This window comes from Typha angustifolia, chromosome 15, assembly GCF_048772165.1.
Source record: "Typha angustifolia cultivar Huaian chromosome 15, ASM4877216v1, whole genome shotgun sequence".
In the NCBI taxonomy this organism is placed as follows: Eukaryota; Viridiplantae; Streptophyta; class Magnoliopsida; order Poales; family Typhaceae; genus Typha; species Typha angustifolia.
Window position 1 is genome coordinate 9186565 of NC_133253.1, and position 15453 is coordinate 9202017.

The 15453-nt window shown below is 34.6% G+C and overlaps 1 protein-coding gene across 4 annotated transcripts; it reads right to left on the reverse strand.

The window, feature by feature from the left end:
• LOC140777745 (probable aminodeoxychorismate synthase, chloroplastic) lies at positions 1–14810 on the reverse strand. Of its 4 annotated transcripts, none has more exons than XM_073122077.1 (13): positions 14452–14806; positions 12234–12365; positions 12055–12122; positions 8102–8166; positions 7880–7946; positions 7401–7682; positions 7219–7326; positions 6753–7013; positions 5400–5479; positions 5170–5272; positions 4065–4147; positions 1124–1774; positions 1–785 (listed from the first exon to the last, which is right to left on the reverse strand). In XM_073122077.1, exons 1-13 carry the CDS (start codon positions 14687–14689, stop codon positions 263–265), a joined length of 2661 nt encoding a protein of 886 aa, XP_072978178.1. In that variant the 5' UTR covers positions 14690–14806; the 3' UTR covers positions 1–262. The 4 variants fall into 4 exon arrangements, with proteins under 4 accessions (XP_072978178.1, XP_072978179.1, XP_072978180.1 ...); XM_073122078.1 differs by having other exon boundaries at positions 5170–5269; positions 14452–14805; XM_073122079.1 differs by having other exon boundaries at positions 12234–12345; positions 14452–14587.
• Between the last annotated feature and the right edge of the window lie 643 nt (positions 14811–15453).

Sequence of the window (15453 nt, forward strand, 5' to 3'; positions counted from 1 at the left end):
AGAAACGTCAGTTGAAATCCCAGTGATTAAATTTCTCAGCAAAAAAATATGTATATAAATCAAAATTTTCAGCCTCTTCCTGTGATTCATATTGTTACATTTTCATAGCAAATGCACATGCACTCCTTTATTACAATGGTATAACCCCAAAAGGGAAATAATCCGATAAGTGTAATCAAGAAAAGTGGGGTGAAAATAATAGTGGGACGTTCTGAGAAGCTTTTCTGAAGTTACACGGCCATGTATCAGGTAGTGTGCTCCATCATGTAACCATTTCAAATGAACCACCGCATGCATCCATTTCTGTGGTGCTCTCTTCAACAACCTTTGTTGGGGCCTTTGCTTTCAACATCATTTCAGCATACTCATCTTCAGGGTTTGACAATGCTACAATTGCACCCCCCGCTCCCACCGAAGCTTCACCGTCGTGTAAAACAACTGTACGGATTACAATGTTCAGATCAAATGTATGGTTGTACGAAAAGAATCCAATGGATCCTGAATAGACACCCCTCGAACAGCTTTCAAGTGTATCAAGAATCTCCATTGACCTAAGTTTTGGGGCCCCAGTCATCGAGCCTCCAGGAAAGGCAGCTCTTACACAGTCAATGGGGCTTAGATTTGATTTCTTCCTTCCCTGAATTGTACTCACCATAGTGTGAACAGTCGCATAAGATTCCACTTCCATGAGACGAGGGACGTGCACACTCCCCGGCACACAAACTCTACCAAGATCATTTCTTAGGAGATCAACAATCATCAAATTTTCAGCCTGATCCTTTTCACTATTAAAACAAAGTACTTCAGAAAAGACAGATCAAAGAAGCATATTAGAGGCAGGAAAATTCATAATTAGAACACATGGACAGATACTACCATAACAAAAGGGCAAAATGACAGCTTTTTTCTATCAGTTAGAATATAACGGATAAAAATGACTAGTCTTTAATAGCTTAAGTTTTCAGAGTAGTTGTTGAGTTAATATAGTATCAGAATAAGAAATCCTGAATCTAAATCCTGCTAAACCGACCTTATTGAAATAGTAACGAAAATGTTCAACCACAGTTTCATTATCAAAGTATAAGAATGAAATAGTAATGAAAATGTAGCTTATAAATCTTACCTGTATTGAAGCTGTAATCTAAGATGTTCATCTTCTTCCGGGGTTCTACCACGTGCTATAGTACCCTTGATGGGCTTTGCCTCTAGCACACCATTCCTATCCAACTGTAGAAATCTTTCAGGAGAGGAACAACAGATTTGTAGATTGTCTTTGGCAAAATTCAGCCAAGCAGCATAAGGAGCTGGATTCTTATCTCTTAGACTAAGGTAGAGTCTGAGGGCATTTATGTTCCCAACCCTCTTCCTCATTTGTGTTGTCAAACACAATTCATAGCTTTCTCCATCTCTAATGAACTTCAGGCACTTTTCAATGTCTTTGATGTATCGTTGTTTTGATTTGTCAACAACAAAACAATTTCTATTTGCAACAAATGATCCATCAAACGGTTTCTTCTTGTTGAAGTTTTTTGAGGCCACAACTTTTAACTTGTGAAGCTTCTTCTCAGTCTCAACCAACCACGATTTCTCCTTTGAGCCAACGCAAGGTCCTTTGCCACTATGAGAACTATATCTGTCACATATTGACAGAATATATACATCTCCATTAGTGTGATCAATCACCACAAGGTTATCAGCAAAGAAGAAGCAGGCATCCGGAGTGGTTGATCTGTAACTGTTTGATGATGCACCACATTCAACTTTAAGGTTGTACCTGCCAGACTTTGATTTAAGAGAATTAGCAGGTGAATGCACTTATGGGGCAGTACAGAAAGCAAATTCCATAAAATGTTATAGGGCTTATAGCAAGTCTACTAACAAAGGGAAAAAAATATGCAAGGTGTTACAGCCAAATGCACAGGTTCTAGCTGACCCAAAGGAACTGCTTTGAGAAAATTCCTTGAAAAACATACATCACCTAAATTTTTCTTTGATGAACTGTTCAGCTTCCTCCCACAATTTCAAGTATTCATCTAAAAACTTATCTCCACTGAATGGGTGAGAATCATCCCATATTTGCATTGAAAAGATAGGATCATTGTGGTAAATTAAAATTCCTAAACTCCTGCAGTTGTAGGATTGGGGAGATACAGGCTTACCAAATTTTTGGCGTAGGCTGTTTCCATCAAGTATTATCATACTAGTGACACAGTATGTGCTGCAGTAAAGCTTAATGTACAATTGTTTTCTTCAATCATCTTCAATACGATGTTGGATTATATTTTGCTTGTAAGACAACCAATTGACCTAAAATATTTAAGTTATTAGGTAATGATTAACCATATGTAGCATGTCTTAACACGCCTCCTCAAGTGCGGTCCCGATACAATCTTAAATTGATAGATAATAGATAAGAGGATGTCATACTTCTCCACACTTCACCAAAATATAGAATAAAGAAGTATATAGATTAATGGAGTTAATGAGTTTTGAAAGGCTCTAAATACAATGTTATAAGAGAAACCTGTATTCCCTTTCTCATTAAGGGATTTCTAGAATATATACATACAACTGTGATGTCCCTCAGACACAACATAAGGAATACATACATGTAAAGATCAAAATTGCTAAATTGCCTCTCTATATCTTATTTTATTACAGAATCTGTGAGAACCAGAAAAAAAAGGGGTTAACGTGCACTGCACGTGCGATCCCTTCTCCTTCTTTCACCCGTGTTGCGACAAGGAGGAAGTGGCTGCAAAATCTTCGGACAAATCCTAATTGAAATCGGGATAAAACCCTAACTCTAAATTGGAGAGGACGCTCCCAAACAGATCACGTATAATTCAGTGTGCAAATACATTATTATATTTTGTGCATTATTATGTTCTGTGTACAAAATATAATATCTACTGCATTGCTATACTTAGTGCATATTAATCATTCATATGATCAATAATACTAGTGGAAAAACGTAATTGATACGTGATAAGACTTTGAGAATAGACACAGGCTAGATATTTTTGTAAATCTCTCTATGATGACTCAAGACTACCTTGAAATCCAGAGGATAGACCTATTCCTGATCAGCATATGATCTGTTTAGGTAACTCTTGCACTCTTAGAAAACAGTCTCAGACTAGATCAGAAATCTCAATGAGGTGACTAATATTTCTCTTTGGTTAGTAAAAAAGATAAGGTGAGTTTAGCACATAATGATACCTCCTGATGACCATAACTGGGTTAACTATAAGGAAAAAACTCAAGTGCATATCGAGGTGACTCATAGTTGATAATGGATACTCAAAAACAGTCCCAAGTTGAGATATATGACATTATTATTAATATTAAAAGAATTTCAACATATAGACATGAACTATGTTATGAGATATGATTTACTCTATTATTACATGTACTGTTATTAATATTGTCATAAGCAAGCTTAGTAAGATTTTCATTTTATAATGTTGGACTTGTACTTATTTAAAGTTATATTATGGATTCGAATTTATTTGATTTTTGAGTGGATTCTACTCACCGAGCTATCTTTGTTGGTTTATAGGTTTTCTCTTCTAATATTTCAGATGCTGATTCATGTAGCGACTGAGCGAGATGCACCGGGACCTCACCTCCACTTAGAATTTTACTATTTTGTCCATCGGTTGTATTAGACATTTTATTCTAAACTATCTGTTATTTTAGTTTGATTGGTGACACAATATCGATGACATTGGAGTTTCTTTATTATTGGGTTATATTTATGGGAGCTATTTATTCATACTTAAATTCTTATTATTTTGAGACTTAGAAAAATATTAGTTAAGGCTTCGTGTATCTCAAGTGCACTAAGGTACATGATCGATCATATTTATAATTTTGGGTCATGACAATTTGGTTTGCAAATTAACATTCATAACACTGACTAATAGGAACAATTAGCATATTAGCATTTACGAGAAATTGTTCATCACCCATCATACTAGAACACATGTAGCCAAGTATGAATTATGAAATAACTTCATGAAGCATGCTATTTTTAATTAAACAAAGAACTATAAAAATACCCGATGAAGCCAACGAATCCACCACAGAAGTCAAAGGGTAATCCTTCATAATCTTTTTTATCATAATGAAACAATTGAAGTTCCTGACATATATGACAAAAGAAATGAGTTTATGCCAAGAATTTGACCATCACAAAAAAGCAGATTTTGCATGCAAAAGTAATATGTTTTCCATACTGCACAACTTATGAAGCGCGAAAATGGCTAGAATCTTGAAAATATGCCATGACACTATAGGATGTAGCATACTAAATACCAAATATATATAACCATCCATCACAAAATATCCCACATATGTGTGTATATATAACATTAAGATTTTATCATGCAAAAGAAGAAAGGAAAGGAAGATATAATTCATGATTGTTATCTCTACAAATAAATTTCAAAACTAAGTATATTTAGAACTCAAAATCTATACAATAAAATGAACGTCAATATACATCACAAAAAAATTCAAGCCAAATTAAACATTGCAAGACTATTCAGTTTTACTTGTCTGAAATTTTGCATACATTTTCATCACTAAAAGGAATCATTATAAGTTCATAACCTTCTCCATCCAATACAACTTTAAGTATCATAAGTGCTATTTCTCCTTTCAAACAATTGGTAACATGAATGAAGAATCAGAGATATGAATATGGAGTATCAAATGAGGTGCCAGTGTTTCATAGTGCACAACCATCTGCAAAAGCATATGAAAATGGGCATGCACATGGACTTCTTCAAATTTGAACCTCATGAGATTGCAATTAAAATGCACCTTTGTTGGAAGTTAAATGTCCGGTTAAAAGTTAATAATAAAGATCACTAAAACTGAACGGGATTTCAGGATTGGTATAAAACTAATTGGGAACATGTACCTTACTCAATTAAACCTTCCTAACTTAGACATCTACTATGTAGCCAATCCCGTATGGTAAAGTTCCTAGGAATTTGCCGTGTTGATGATTATAATGATGAAGGCATAAAACAAACATTTATACTATCTGTTCTGATAATGAGACAAGACCGTGATTTCAGCATATAGTAAATTAGTAACTTCTAATACTAATGCTGGACATATCAAATGGTAGACATGTTGTAGAGTACAGAAATGTACCTTAGTAAGGAAATCAAAGAAACCATCATCGAGAAATGTGGTGCTCATGGCTCCACTGGTATCTTGAATTGCAAGGTAACCTCCACCTTTGGCTGTCATTCTTCTAACACATATTGTACAAGCTTGTCAATAATTTGGTAAATGAACTAAAGATACAAAATCCTAAAATACATGAAGACCTATAACACTTGATGATTTTTCCTAGCCAACTTGATAGAAACTATTCAAACCTTTGGTCAGCGAGGCGGAATGTCATTTGCTTCCACAAAGGCCCTCCTTTACCACCCATAAATGAAAAGCGTGCCCTATTCTAAAAAAAATGATATCATAAATTAGATAAAATAAAAAGAAGGTAATACAAGTTAACAATGAAATTTTTTATCTCGTGCATATCATTGTTTGATCATCTACAATTATGGCAAAAGATGGTGCATGAATATGAAAAAAAATTGTTTATCTCTAAACTTTCCTTAGTAAGATAAAACTGAAATTCTTTGTGATAGTATCATAAGTCATAACTACATTAGGCACTCAAGGTATTTATGTTGAATGACATGGGCTAAAAAGCATGAGTGGAATTTTCTTTCCTCTTATGTGCATTAACAATTTGACACAGGAAAAAAAAAGGTCAGAATAATGTTAAGCTCATCCTAGTTTCAATCTGCAAAGAAATTATGATTACAGGTTGTCCATTGGCTAAAAGAAGAACAAAGAAAGAAATTCTGATCATTCCTTAGTTGTGCTTCAATGCCAAACATGTATTGAACAACATTACAAAGAAGTTCATAACCTAATTAAAAGTGAAAACTTATCGCTTCAATTACGCTGATATGTCTGTGGCAAGTATATCCAACTGATAAGGTGTTAATTCAGTATCATGCATTATCCTATTGATAGGATTCAATTTTATACTAAATTGATGCAAGCCCAGATGTTATAGTATGAGAAATGTAAAAGTGATCCTTCAAACTTCCACAAGATCTTATTTTGTACCTCGAAAGAACTTCCCACCTTCATTTAAAGCATTTCACCCAAAAATTGTAGCCTCCATCCATAATGCCACTTATCAAGGAAAGGTTACATGTCAGAACATCCAATTGATGTGAGTATAGTGTATCAATTTGGAAGTGTACAAGGACTTGTCTTACAAATTAAGAGTCATTTAAATCCAGAAAATTTTAGTTAAAATTAAATTTATGAGATGAAATTGTCTTGCCATGGAGATACTACTTGCCACATAACAGTTTACCTTTTAGTTCTGCCAAATTCTCTACCATGTTAACATCTTATTTTTCCATGCACTGGTATCAGATATGACAAAAAAGGAAAGAAGTTTTAACAAGTTCTTTTGAAGCCAATAGAGACACTATACACTATCGCATCAACATAAACATTGCTGAAACATGAATAAAACAAGGCAAATGAAACTTAGACACTACAATTAGAACAAAAAAATTTGGCAAAATAAGCATTCAAATAATAAACTGTAAAAAATAACTTTTGATCATTTATATTCTTCAGTGAACTACTAAAAAATGAATTCAAATAAACAAGGCACTAACTTCAAGATATATTAGTAATACCTGATCTGTTGAGGAGCTGTCTAACCAAAATGTATCTTCAGCATTACTACCTCCGAACAGTTCAGAAAAGATAATTTCTGACCCACCAACCTGACCCAGAAAACCATCAAGCTTCTTCCATTGCAATTTCAAATACTTGGCACCCCTGTTTTTGAGTGTAAGGAGAGAAGTTCTAAACATATCCAAGTTAACATCAATTGCAGCTTTGGTATGTAATAGCTCGGTTTGAGGTAGTTCCAATGATTGACATGGATGAGACACCTGCCGTAATATATAATTTTAGGAGACAAAAAAAGCCTAATTGCCTTAAAATTCACAATAAATGTATGGACAAGTAATGTATCCAACCACTATACCTACTACCTAGGCTGAAACAGAAAGAGAAAAATGATGAAGTTGAGGAAACTAAAGTTAGTGCAAACAAATTAAAGTGCTCTAACATATTCAGTTTACCACAATTGTGAACCTTTCTTTCGAGTAGCCCTGATGTCTTTAGTCCATGGTCAATTGTTATCTTCTTGAAATTCTCAAATATTTGTCTTCCATGAGAGGTAGCAATGCTTTCAGGATGAAACTGAATTGAGATAAGTAAAAATGAATAGGATTAAACAAGTAATAACACAGCCTATTCACTGAAATAGAACATACCTGCACACCATAATGAGGTCTAGTGGAGTGCATCACACCCATAAGGATATTTGTACTGCGTAAGTCAGCAATGTTGTCAATAGTAGATATTCCATTAATATTACTCTCTGAATAAGCCATTTTGGGAAATTGCTTTGATGGGCCCCAGAAAGCATCAGTTAGTACATCAGCTTGTTCCTTCCCATGAAAAGAAAGTGAATGTAGAGAAGTAGTCCATGCTATAGGTATAAGATCCTTGGGGAGTGAGTCTGGATGGATTACAAGTGAATGATACCGCACAACCTGGAACTATACTTTCAGTATGTATAAAGAAGCAAAGCCCAAATGTAAATGGACAGTGTATCACCAAAAACTGATAAAAGTAGACCCCTTAATTAGGGATACATCTTGAAACATATGCCTATCATGACCAAGAATGACAGGAGACAGTAATAATCTATAAAAGAATAGGTTGTTGATATCAGCACCATCATACTAACCTTGAATCCAGAATTTCTCCCTGATGGAATATTACAGAAAAGATTGCAACCCCTGTGTTCAATTTCACTGACAAAACAAGAAACTAGTATCCACTCAGACTTGAACAAAGTATGTTGGTCAATGTTGTAAAAAGTTGCAAAGCAAGGCTAAAAGACTATGCTTGAAATAAAAAAGATGGCCGACACCCTAAAGCAAGCTATATGAGGATTGAGAATTCTCACCTAAGACGTCCATGAACTGGTTCTGGGGCATGAATAATTTGAGCACCATGGACCAATCCCAGCGCCTGTTATAACAATTACCAATCAATGAATCTCAACTATCTCATTCATCTATAAGCAAAAAATTTAAAATAAAATAATATGCTAAACTGTTAAATGTAATGTAGCAATATCATCTATAAATGCAACAAAAGATTTTAAACATCTTTCAACTTCTAATCTTCTAGGCATCCTGTTCAAATTCTACCACTTCCTAACCCTTTCATATCAAGAGAACATCTTCCTTTCTTGCAAAGACAATCTTCTTCAAACATCCCAATGATGATTTTCAACACCTTATCTTCAAGAAATTCTGCTCAATTTATCTGATGTAATAATTACAATGAATTACCTTTTAAGCTTTTGACAGATTGACTGTGCAGGGCATGCTGACTACCAGTGCTTAAACAGCAGAAATGTGGTGGACTATCTTGATAGCCCATCCCTATCCCATAATACAAGACCCTACCCATGCTGACTCATGTAGACCAAATAGACTAACTATACTGTGACGATTGCCACTACCATGGTGATCGTTTATCAGGATGGGGAGGTATCACTAGGGGTGTAAACGAGCCGAGCTTGATCGAGCCTAGCTCTAATCAAGTTTGGATTGAAATTAATTTCGAGCCTATCTTTGTAATCAAGCTTAAATTAAAATAATTTCAATCCGAGCCAATTTCGAACTCGAGCCAATTTCGAGCTTAAACGAGCTGCTCAATTAGCAATTTCAAGTCTTATCAATTTCAAACTATTTTCGAGCTTGAGCAAGCTTGAATTAAGCTTGAAATAAAACCTAATTCAACTATAAAGATATAAATATTACCAAAATATAAATTACAAACAATAAAAATAAATGGGTTAGAAAACTACAAGCAACTAAAATATAAATTACAAGTAATAAAGATAATTGCGTCAAAAAATTACAAGCAATCAAAATATAAATTACAAACAATAAAGATAATTGTGTCAAAAAATAATGGCTGAAATTCTGAATGGATGAAAGGGTTTTGATCTGATGGTTCATATTAGTTTGATATTACTCATATTATATATATATATATATTCGAGCCTTATCGAGCCGACTCGATCGAGTCGGCTTGGGATCAAACTTGGATTGAATTTAATTTCGAGCCTAGCTTTAATGATCAAGCTCGGCTTAGCCTATTTTCGAGCCGAGCTTGATCGAGCATTATCGAGTCGAGCTCGAGCCGGCTCGATTATTTTGACAGCCCTAGGTATCACAGTACATAAATTTATTGATGCTTTTCACATTTGTAGTTGGCACCATTGTTTGTTCAATATTGCTCACTTCTTTCGAGTCTTAGAAGAAGTATAGGGCAATTAAAACATAAATAGAAAGCACATGCTTTCAACTTCTCATAACCTTCTATCCAGTACTCATCCCTCACTCACAATATCCTTTCCTAATTGCTTGCACCAGAAATGTCTCCTTAGTTCTATTTTTGTTACAAAAACTTCTACACTATCCTCCAACTTCTTAAGAAGCCTTTCTTCTTATTAGAATCTCCAATGTCCTTACGCCTAACAACACTTGGAAAGAAAGGACACAAAAGAGCAGCATCCACACTTGTGATGAGGCAAGATGGAACCAAAATGTGTGCTTGGTAGTCAGTGATAATACATATTGAAGTTTAGCAAAACTTTCAAGTGCACAGTAATTTTGCACTAGAGTGAACCATTACCACCTTTCCATTGGTTTCAAAAATAACATAATATGTATTATTTTTCCTTGAAATAATCACTTTTTATCACCATATGGAGATATGAAAGGGAAAAATATGTTTATCAATACCAAAAATGGCAAATAGGAATAAAATACTTCTTCAGAATAATGGATAGCAACATAAACAATTAGTGGCAGCATAACATTTGTGAGCTGCATGAATGACAGCACCTAAGCCATTTGAGGCCCTACAGGCTACAGTTGGCTTCACAAAGGAAACTTTACAAAAGTTGCTAGGACAAATTGCTTGCTTCCAAAAAAGCTAAACCCTAAGGAAGAAATCTCTATATTCTTTTATTAGCTTCAGGGTCTAATAAATCTCAAATTTCAATATCTTTATACATAATTCCAATGTTACTTGTGTCGGTTAGTATCGTGCCAATGGGGGGTATGACACCTAGCACAGATTGTGCTAGTGACACAGCACCACGTCGACTGATTGTGCTAATAATTACAATTTTCTTCCTCTTTTCCTTTTTTAACTCGAGTAGTACAAATAGATTACCCATTCATATTCAGTTCATAGTAAGTAATCACAGAAGTATCTAAATAAATAACTTGTCCTTGTTTACATAGTATCCTAGGAAGGACAAATACTTCTACATTCTACTTGTATCATATTAGATACCATATTGGAAGTGATACTCATCAGATAATTCGTAGGTTTATATCGAATGATTCCTTACCAAATCCTATTTTTGCAAAGTTAAAATAAAACAAGGGTACTATTGGACAACGATGGTCGTGCCAATGGACCGACACTATTGGACAATGATGACCGGTCCGACATGGGTGCATGTCGACCCATGCCAATATGGAGCCTATTTTTTTGAATTTTTTTTTATTTTCATTAATTATCATCAATCAACTTTCGTCATTTTCTTAACAAATATGATATGTCATGTGAAGACCATTTTTTTAACCTTTTCTTATTTTCATCAATCATCATCAATCAACTTTAACCATTTTCTTATTATGTATATTCATATTAGAATGACAATTTTAATCATCAATCAACCACGAAGCAAAATTTATAAGAGACAAGAAAAAAAGGATCATCTCAAGCTCAACATGATTACAATTAGATGAGGGAAGAACTTGAGTCTATAGATAACAGGATATTAAGAGAAATGCGCTCACATAATATTATAAGTTTATTATCATATCAAGCACACCCACCAAAGCCACAATATTTTATTATACTCCACGTTCATAATTTGCATATGCTTATTGTGTGCCTATGCCGGTGCTGATTGTTCTCGTACATGTTCAATATCGATTTTATATCATAGGAGAATTGCAAAATTTATATTTATATGAAGACTATCGAAACATTATAATGAGCAAGATTATCAGTAGATAAATTTTAAAGATTATCGATAGTATTTAATGCAATATTCTTCAATTATTTTTGTGCTGGTAAATAAAGTCTTTAATCCTTTTCATCATTTTGTGTTCAACTAAATATTAGTTTTAATTATTGAACTATTATCAATTAATATTATGTGTTGAATGTTATTATATATTTAATTATATTATGGAGCTCATATTATGGAATGCTAAATCATTAATATTAGTTTTAATAAATGTATTTAATCATATTATGTGTTGAATAATATTTATATTTGACTATTGCTAGATCTTTAATAAGATAGGTCATTTATAAAAATAATCTAAAAAGAAAAGACTATAATACAGATTTTAATACATGTATTTAAACAAAAACTAAAGATTGAATCATCTCTAAATATCCTAAAATATTTATTAAAAATAAGTTAAAAGGCGTGCCAGTGGCAAGCTGGTTAGCATGCCCCAAGTTAACTGACACGTGTCGCGCCTATGGTGGCATAGCATTGCCATTGTTGCTATTTGATACTTCTTAGATTCTTTTGTAAGTTCAAATATAAGTCAAATTAGAAATCTCCATTAGCTTATGTTTCCATTTGTAACAAAATTATAAAACTTTACCCTAAAGGTTATTCTATTGGGATGTTTTATGAATTTGAAAGAGTCTGGTACCAAGGTTTCATGCCACAATGAACCAGTAAGTTACAAATCAACAGGTGAATATTCTTGTACTACCCCTTATTGGCCTCGAGGGAAGGAGGCTAGGTTAGAGATACAAAATAGTTAAAATAAATCAAGAAACATAAGAAAGAACAATCACCTGGTGGCCTAGGCAAACACCTAATATTGGAATATCTTCACACTCATGAAGTATTTGCAAACATATTCCTGTAATGCCAAGAAAATCTTATTTATTAATTCATAGTAGTGACATCCATGAACAAGCAAAGGGGAAAAAAATGAGAGAAAACAAATCAGACTTATTTACTAGCCACAAACCTATGTCCATTTGACAGGTAGGAGACCCAGGCCCAGGCGATATGACTATATTATCGAAAGCTTTCTCTTCGTACAAGCAATAAGATATGTATTCCCATGTCCACTCATCATTCTGAACAACAACAGGTGGCACTGAGGAGTGGAAATGATGAACAAATTGTCAAAAAAACAAAACAAAGGATTGCTATAGCCTATATTTATGGAATTATAGTAAGGGCATCAAGGTGTTTTAGTTTTTAATTTTGCTCAATTTATAGCTTAGATTTGGTGAAATTAATTTTTGGTCAATTTAGTATTAGTTAAATCAATTAACCCAATTAGGCTAGCCAAAGGGTAGTTTGGATAAACTAGGGATGTGAAATTTCATATGCTGATCATGATCTCATCACTCAACTCATCCAAATGTGAAATATCATATGTTTGGAGATCTCCAACCCAATGAATAGAACATAAATGCAAGTATAAAGTTTGGTGGAAGTAGAAAAATAAAACACATGGCTAATCGTGACCTACCAACTTAAAAACCTGTATAGATGATCGTTCAACAAGGTTTGATTCTTTTAAATCTTGCTATATGCGACAAAAATTATACCATGACAATGTCTACTGATTTATTTTGTCTCGCCTTCTTTATTCATAAAAGACATCTAAATTTTTTTGCACAATGACTAAATTTCACATAATTTTAAGGCATCTTTTATACACATCAAGTGGATCATATGCTTAGTACTAGTGGCACTGAGCTAAAATACACTGAAGAATGTATAAGGCACAAAATTTGTGAAATATATGTCTAATACATGAATGAAGTAAAAGCTAATACAGCGATAAGTTCAGGCATAAATACACCACACATAAATTGAGGCAGCATTCACCTCTTAAAAATATAAATCTTTCATTTACTTGATGCGTATGTAGAAATCAATGCATATTCTTTTCATCGCAAATTATAAGTTCTTAAGTACATGCGAAAGATAGCACAGGTCAACTCTACATATGCTTTTACATATGCAACATCATGAATAGATAGTTACCCAAATGTCAATTCAAAATCTTGCACTCAAGAATCTGGTCTACATTAACTATGCAATTTTAGATAGTCAATTGAGCCAAAATCTTAAGTTGTTTAGATAACAAACCAAAAATATATATCATGCTTTAACATGCCCTCCTCAATCCTCACAACTAGACCAAACAGATAATTGAAAGAGAGAATGTGGGGCAGTTCTATACTGCACTAGATTAAATAATAGAAAATACAATTAAATTTGGCTTGACAAGATTTAGTCTCATGAACCAAAAAAATTAGCTCCAATAACATGTCATATAACTAGTTGACCCAAAAGCTTAAATCATTAGGTAATGGACCAACAATGCACTTCATGTCCTTAACCACATAAAGCACACGCTCATTAAATCATTGCTGATACTCATCTTTTCACCCAAATTGGAGACTAAGTCACCTTTCCTCTAGGAAACTAATTCAGTCACTAGCCCTTAGAAGTTAGAACATGAACGAGCTTTTCTCATTCTACTTTCTTGGATGATTTTGTTTACACTAAAGAAATTCTACAATACTTAAAAGAATAGAATAGAATTAGTTAGACCGATGTATTAAAAGGTGGTTGCACTATGCAGGTGGTTAAGGGGATACACAACGCATATGTTGTATGCTCCCCCATACGCAGGATATGTGTTTGATGTTTAACAGTCTTTAAATTGAAAAATATATGCAAAGAAAGTTGGAAATAAACAGATATAAACAATTTCGAAGAGAAAAATAGAAGATGCAGACTTCTCATTATACAGGAAGTTCTTTTGTATGACTAAATAATCTCCATTACGTCATATGTGTAGCCTATGAGGTAGGGGCAGCATTAGCAGAGGGACCCAAAAGCATATTGGGCAGCCTAGGCGGGCTCATGTATCTGGACCAAACAAGTAAATATTGCACAGTAACCTCTTTCCCTATTCACCCAAGTTCCAAAGTCGCCCAAAGTAAATAGAGAAAGGAACTCCAACGCATGAAAAATAATCCACAGATGAATGAGTTTTAAAGATCGTGCTTACTGGTAAAGCTAAAAAGATTAAATCTTGCAGCAATTACAACTTCATTTTAACTCATTCTTCCAACAACATCAACTCCGAATGGCTCCAAGATCGGAGAAATATATATATAAAAAAAAGAAACAAAAAGGAAAGAGCAGAGGGAGCTCACCGCCATTAACGACCGAGAGTTCTTGGTAGATGTTGTATGTGTAACTATCGTAGTTATCGATAAGCAGCGTCCGTACAACCTCGTCCGTTCGACTCCCACCACTTCGGCGTCTGCGGATCCCGGCAATCACCGGCCGGAGTTTGACGCGGCGGCATCCGGAGGGCGGCGATCGGATCCCGGAGGAGCGGAGGAGGAGCGGGCAGGGGGGTGACCGGATCCCGAGGGTCGCCGCAGCCATCTCTTCCGTGCGCTCGCAGCCAACGGTTGGGGAGGACGAATCGGAGAGGAAGCCGAGTAGCGTTTCGCTTGTGCGCGATGTTTCGCGCTCGGGTGACTCGTAACTTAACGTGAACCGAAGCGGGGAGGTGATAATATCACATGAATCTTTTCTTGATTCCAAGTGGGATAGGGACACTAAGACTAGGGCAGGCGTCAGAACGAGGAAAATGAGAGAACCAACAATTCCGAGAATGACATCCGATCCAACCAAAGTGGTAAGCATTAAGCAACGTAGTAGTAGTTCGGTGAGTTCAACTGATTCGTTTCGTGCTACACAACTCTAGTGTCGACGGATCTCGTGGGCCCGGTCCGACCCGACCGATCTCGGGACCGAGTCCGACCATGATCACCGAGTACAGGATGGATAGAGAATTAGAGAAGCAAACGGAACTCCAATTGGGACTATAGTATAAGATTTCTCTTCATTTTTTTTTATATATATATCACTCACCAATTTACTTTATATCAAATTAAATAGTATCTATCATAATTTTTAAAAATAATAAAATAGTTTTTCTTTTTTTTTCCAGTTTATATCATATAAAGAATTATTACTATATTTATTTCAGAATACAAGTAAATATAATAAAGAGGTCAACTGTACGCCTTGTAATCAGATTTGTCATTTTATTAATCATGCTGGGATATTGATCGTTCTTTTTGGTCTTACTTTGGACAATCATTTTTTTATTAGTTTATACTTTTGGCGCCACCGTACCTCTT

Coding starts and splice junctions, on each gene's coding strand:
- LOC140777745 (XM_073122077.1), bottom strand. CDS start 14,689: ATGGCTGCGGCGACCCTCGGGATCCGGTCACCCCCCTGCCCGCTCCTC. Junction 7,947..8,101: donor CCAGTTCATGGACGTCTTAG/GTGAGAATTCTC, acceptor TTGTTTTGTCAG/TGAAATTGAACACAGGGGTT. Junction 7,327..7,400: donor GACCTCATTATGGTGTGCAG/GTATGTTCTATT, acceptor ATCTCAATTCAG/TTTCATCCTGAAAGCATTGC.